This window comes from Clinocottus analis, unplaced genomic scaffold (genome assembly GCF_023055335.1).
Source record: "Clinocottus analis isolate CAN_PGR_092001 unplaced genomic scaffold, fCliAna1.0.p SCAF_7, whole genome shotgun sequence".
NCBI lineage: Eukaryota > Metazoa > Chordata > Actinopteri > Perciformes > Cottidae > Clinocottus > Clinocottus analis.
The window spans coordinates 3,848,490-3,854,770 of NW_027176229.1; the positions used below are offsets into that span (position 1 = coordinate 3,848,490).

A 6,281-nucleotide genomic window follows, 5' to 3' on the forward strand; every position below is an offset into this window, starting at 1 on the left:
CGAGTTTGATGAGGTTTTCTGGGTGTGCTGTGGGGTCTGAGGCCGGCTCTCTTTCATCTCTCCATGTGACCTCTTTGGTGCCGGACGGTGTGGCAATGCTTCTCAACTATCTGGCACTCAAATGATGTCTTGAAATACAAAGTTATCAAACACGTTCTGATGTTGATAAAAGTTACAAAACATTCTGGTTTGTGGCCCCTTAAAGAAAAAAAAACCTCCAAATCTACTTAAAAAGTGATGATATGTCATGAGGGGTCCCCAGAAATATTTCATGAGCAACTTAACAGCTAGTAGAAGTCTTGTTAGTACTTTTACCTCCACTCACTGATGTAGTGTGTCAGGGTGTGTCAGTACCCTGTGACATCACTGGTGGGTGTGGTTACTGGTACGTCAGACCCCCACCAGCATGGATGACGTGGAGGTGTAGCTCATGATGGCGCCGTGTGACTCCTCCTGCGTTCAGACCTCCACGTCTATACTCACTATACTCAACAATACTCACTGCACATCAGGCTCATAATCGATAAAGATTCATAATCAGACATAAAAACAATGTGCTCACGTGCTTTTTGTGAAAAAAATATGATTTGTCATTTGTGATCAAATAGCCTGCAATGAAACATAACTTTAAAGTTGTCTGAATCTGCTCTCTTGACTTAGAGAATATGCATTTCCAGAATAATGAGATGTTCCAACGAAGGTGTTGATATGTGTAGTAAAATAATGATTGAAGTTCTTTGCGTGTAAATCTAGACCTCCAGTAATACTGTCGGTCCAAAATGATGTGAAATCGCATAATTTAAAGTCTACATTCAAAACCAATCTTTCCTCTATGTTTTACTGTAGAAATGATCAATGTAATATTGTAATATTGATACACATGTGCTCAAGGGGAGCACCGCCACTTCTTTCAAATGTTATGTCTGTAATCCTCTGGTGTCCTGCTGGTCTCTGAGCCCGGCCTCTGTCTCCCTGCTCCAGACTGTTCTGGTCCCACAGAAAGCACAGCTGGTCAGTGCTCCTGAAGGTATGAATGCATGCGTACTCCCAGGTTCTTCAGGGAACAAAGGGAGACCTGCGGCGTTATCACACTCGCCAACGGACATTTCCCGTGGCTCATGACTGTGCGGGCCAGCGTTCAATGTGAGCACCTTCCTGCTCTCCAACAAAACACTTTTTATTTTACGTGCTGTGGGATGACAATGGGAATGTAGAGGTTTTCCGACCGCTCTTGGGAACCCGAGGACAGGCCTGTATTTCCTGGACGGAGGCCCAATCGGAAAGAGATGGAGAGAACACAGGATGTCCTGAGCACAGAGGACAGAGCCCAGAGCTGCTGGAAGAGTTATTCACAGGGATTTTCTCCACTTCCCCGCTTGCCCCGTCCAACACTCGACCAGCATGGAGTGGGATTCCCCACTCAGGTTTTCCATTATACCCGTCCCCCCGATCCTTTCCTTTTGTTTTCTTGCCGGTATGTGTCAGACTTAAAACAACCTTTGAGGCCCTAAGCTCCATATATTTGAATTTATTGCATGGTTGATATTCCAGTCACTCTTTATTTACCAAACATTTGTCACTTGCATACATTCTGACACCTTCACGTCTCTTCCTGAGGTCACATGTCCACAACAACACAGTCATTTGAATCCGTCTCCGTCAGTATTTCACACCACCTCCTCGGGCCGTCTTGAGTGAAGAGGTAATGATATGGCGGAGGGGGCGGGGCATGTGTGTCTATAAGAACAGGCCCCGCACAGGGAAACCTCTATGAAGCAGAGCTGAGCTGTGCTCACAACAAGTTACTGTGGGAGCGGCAGCCGGAGCAGACGGGTGTACCTCTCGGTGCACAGACTCTGAACTGTGGATACGTTTTGATCCTGGAACCGACCACCAGACCTCTTTCCTCAGGGGACTTTGGTCGGGTCCATGTAAAACCTCTTACGTCTACAATCTTTATTCCTTTGGAATATACTTTTTTTTTTCTGTCCATCTGATCTTTTTGTTCATGTGCTCTTAGCAGGATGCTTAGCCCTGTTACTATGCAGCACATCATTTGCACCCTGCTTGCGCTCGGCGGCGCTGCAGTGATGGTGAGTCTCTCTCACTTCTGACCACGCTACATCCTGTCGTTACACGCACTATCAGAGGAGCTGTCGTCTTATTCTTTTGTTTGTACATGTTCACCCTCTCACCCATCCTGCCCTCTGACCTCTGACCCCGGTCCCCAGGCGGACAGTGCTTGCCCGGCTGAGTGCTCCTGCCCGTCCTCGCCTCCGCCGTGCCCGCCGGGCGTCAGCTGGGTGAGCGACCACTGTGGCTGCTGTAAAGTTTGTGCCAGGCAGTTTAATGAGGACTGCAGTGGCACCGAGCCCTGCGACCACATCAAGGGGCTGCGCTGCCATCTGGGGGCCGGAGGAGACCCGGCGAGGGGACTGTGTCGCGGTGAGTGAAGGCTCATTGTTCAATTTAAATGAAAACATTTCAAGAAAGACATTTTGTTTATCTTTTTCTGACTTTTCTTCCCCCACCTCGGTTGAACTGCTCACATCATGGGGGAGTCACAAGACATCGATTCCTTTTAAAGGTCCCAGGGCCCAAAGGGTCACCTGTAACAATGCAATTAACCAGTGTTACTGCAAAGCAGCACTCGTATGCTTTTACATATAAAGATTCAGTCTGGAGGAGCTGAGGAAATGGCCGCGGTGATGTCATCAGGGTGATTTTGGAGAAAGCAAAGCTTCAGCAGAAAGTCTGTGTCATGAACTAAAAGTGTAAAGTTTTAAAGATGTTTGTGTTTTATAAGGTAATATGAAGTTGCATCATGGGAAGTTTAGGATTCAGAGTTTTGGAGATTGGCTTGTCGCAGCTGACAGAAAGAATATTTCTGCCTTTGTTGCACAAATGTTCACGTTGCTTTTTATTATGGAAAGCTAATAGTTTAGAAATCATGACATATTCCCTAAAAGAAAGTCAAATTATTTGTGCAGTTTGACGCGGACTGTGATGTATTTGTGATCGTGCTCATGTCTAAACGCAGGTTTTCCACTGTCTCCTACAAAGTTCAAAGTTCTCCCTTCACAGCTGTGTTTCCTTTGTGTGTGTGTGTGTGTGTGTGTGTGTGTGTGTGTGTGTGTTTGACAGCTGAGGCCCAGGGTTTGCCGTGTGAGTTTAACGGGCGGGTGTACCAGCATGGCGAGGACTTCCAGCCCAGCTGCCAGCACCAGTGCACCTGTATGGACCGGGTGGTGGGCTGCATGCCACTCTGTCCTCGCCAAGTGCCGCTGCCCGACTGGCGCTGCTCGCGGCCCCAGCTGGCCCGGCCCGAGGGCGGCTGCTGCGAGGAGTGGGTGTGCGACGACAACAACCACATCAGTGAGGAGCCAGACGAGCTGACACACACCTCCCTGCCAGACAGCCGGTCCCTTCCCAACCACATCAGTGCCCTGCTGCAGGCCCCGCCGCACCCTCGGCACCCAGCTGCTGCCGGAGGGGCCACGCTCACGGGTGAGCTTCTCCTCAGGCCCAGCACCAACACGACATGTGGCCTGAGGGAGATTTGTTATTGCTGGAGTGCAGGGGTGGAGCCAAACTCAGCGTCAGAATCACTGAACACAACATTTCCCTATCGCATGATTAATAATGAAACAAATCCTATGAAAAACTGCTTTGGGATCCATCTTGAACCGGTTTCAGAGAGATAATTCAGTAACTTTGGTGTAATTCTGTGATAAAGCAGGTCACGTTTTTGTTAGAAATGTTCACATCACATATTCCAGTCAGAGATCTTTAGGCACCGATTCATAAAGAATATATGAATCCTTATTTTGAGATTTAAAAATATGAAAAATATACAATTTAGCGTAGCATTTTATCCTGAGGGGGCACTACAGGAAATGGTTCATCCTCAGGGGAGCATGAATGGGCTTAGTTGATATAATGGCAACCACACATCAGATATTTATTTTGTTGAAGTGAAGATCGGATATTGACACTATAGACGTCCACAACTAATGTGTCCTGTTGTTGAGACATCGTGCTCAAATGGCTCACATCTTCTTCCGTTAATGGAATCCCACCGCTCTCATCCAAAGATCATAATTGTATGGATGGATGTTTTTGGTTTTCTGGGATGCATTGTTTGATTATGAGTCATCGCCTTTGTTTCCCCCACAGATATGATGTCCTTCCCCATGTCTGAGGTGTTCCTCAAATCGAGCTGTTTCCCACAAACCACAGAGTGGACCGAGTGTTCCACCACGTGTGGGATGGGCATCTCAAGTCGAGTGAGCAGTGACAACCCAGACTGTCGTCTGCTCAGAGAAACCAGACTGTGTCAGATCCAGCAATGTGAGCTGCAGCTTCCTGTAGCTAGCAAGGTACGCTGACACGGGCACCTGCTAACATAGGAAAGCATATTGGAGACAAACATCATATATTAGTGGATGTAAGGGACAGGAGACGACATTATGAACTCGTTTCTCTTTCCCCTCTCATGTCTTTGAGCGGTCCATACTGGTAGTGAGCTGTCTTTAAGTTGATTACAGCCTACTGTCCTCTGAGTAAATGTGATTTTCACGTAGTTACTGCATTGTTCCTGGATAAAGATTCAAGAATAGTTGAGTGATGTCATTTTAATGGTTGCTCTATCTCTGTCACCCAGAAGGGGAAGAAGTGTCAGCGAACTGTCCGCCCCCAGGACCCGGTCAGGATCACCTTCGCCGGATGCTGGACGACACAGCGCTACCGCCCTCGCACCTGTGGGACTTGCACCGATGGCCGCTGCTGCACGCCCTCCCTCTCCCGCACTGTGATGCTGCGCTTCCACTGCCCCGACGGAGAGGGCTTCTACAGGAAAGTCATGTGGATCCAGCGCTGCAGCTGCAACACAAGCTGCCGTCCTCACGGCGGGCCCTCCAGCCCCTCGGTCAGCCTCCACAACGACATCCACACCTTCAGGCAGTGAGGCTGGCTCTTCATGCCTGGCACATGGGCAAAGACTCTGCACCTCCCCCTGCCTGTCAGCGGGGTGAGCCCCCGCCTAACCCCCTCCCTAACTAGGCAATACACTCGCTTGCACTTTAAGCGCCCTCACAGCAGTCTGTCCACGCTGGTGTTTCAGGGCCGCACTCTGCAGCGTGCTGCGGTGTTGGACTGTCGGCTTTTACTGAAACTTCTTTCATTGAATTGTAATGTTGTGTCCCCTCCACAGGGAGCCATGTGACAGTCACACAGAATGTAGTTATGGAAACCAGTAATCGGGAACATTTATGACAAGTGATGGAAATGAGGGACATGCATTTTAAATAATGAGGAAGCACTAGATGACATATTCATTAGTTACTGTAGCGGCTATGTGTTCTTTATTAGCTGTCCTTTGTGATGCACCTGTACTGATTGTGGCATTGAGTGTGTGTTTGTGTGTGTGTGTGTGTGTGTGTGTGTGTGTGTGTGTGTGTGTGTGTGTGTGTGTGTGTGTGTCTGTTTGAAGGATGAGGATGAGACAGAGAATGTGCTCATTATGCTTCTGCAGTATATTGATCAAAGAATATAGTGTATATGGACTTCACTCTTAGTTGTGGAGTGGTAAATACTAGGATCACCTCATTTTTCGGGGTGTGATTATATATTTTATTTTTGTGTGTGTGTCCTTCACAGTGTACATACAATGTTTTATTTTGAGGAGTGAAATGATGATGTATTTAAAACTTGTTACACACGTTCATCGAATGTTTTGGTCTGTATTTTCTGGACATCAAATAAAAATGTATCAACCTGTAATACATCTTATTTTTTGGGTTAATGCATAATAATAAATCTATGGAGAGGCATGATGTGGCACTTTTGTTATCTGTTTTAGTGTGGTGGGGAACTTGATTCTCACAATATCACAAGATCAGTGATATGTCCGTCTTCAAGTTGAGCGTTTGTCAGGACCAATCAGCATCATGTGAAGACTGAGGAGCCACTTAGGTGTCTGCATGTGTGTGTGTGTGTGTGTGTGTGTGTGTGTGAGTGTGTGTGTGTGTGTGTGTGTGTGTGTGTGTGTGTGTAGCCACACAAATTGGCAGCTGATCATTCAAAACAACAAGGAACCCCTGAAGAGGTTAGCATAGATGCTGTAGTAGCATCTATGCTAACCTCTTCAAAGGCTTCTCTCCATGTAAAAGATGTTTTCACTCTTCTACTGACTTGCTTTGGTAAGAGCTGTTTGAAAGTACTGGTCCTTTTCTAGTTTTCAATGACGGCTTCTTAGATTGTGTGCTCTGCTATGGTGTGTA

At 47.3% G+C, this 6,281-nt stretch overlaps 1 protein-coding gene across 1 annotated transcript; it reads left to right on the forward strand.

The window, feature by feature from the left end:
- The first annotated feature begins 1,844 nt into the window (after nucleotides 1–1,844).
- Nucleotides 1,845–5,745, forward strand: ccn1l2 (cellular communication network factor 1, like 2). The gene is made up of 5 exons (XM_068605382.1): nucleotides 1,845–2,093; nucleotides 2,232–2,445; nucleotides 3,145–3,507; nucleotides 4,177–4,379; nucleotides 4,664–5,745. Exons 1-5 carry the CDS (start codon nucleotides 2,025–2,027, stop codon nucleotides 4,964–4,966), a joined length of 1,152 nt encoding a protein of 383 aa, XP_068461483.1. The 5' UTR covers nucleotides 1,845–2,024; the 3' UTR covers nucleotides 4,967–5,745.
- The last annotated feature ends 536 nt before the right edge of the window (nucleotides 5,746–6,281 follow it).

Bases quoted from the DNA above. Each gene is read 5' to 3' on its own strand.
- ccn1l2 (XM_068605382.1), top strand. From the start codon at position 2,025: ATGCTTAGCCCTGTTACTATGCAGCACATCATTTGCACCCTGCTTGCG. The intron at 2,094-2,231 runs GTGAGTCTCTCT...CCCGGTCCCCAG, and splicing joins TCGGCGGCGCTGCAGTGATG to GCGGACAGTGCTTGCCCGGC. The intron at 2,446-3,144 runs GTGAGTGAAGGC...TGTGTTTGACAG, and splicing joins GGCGAGGGGACTGTGTCGCG to CTGAGGCCCAGGGTTTGCCG.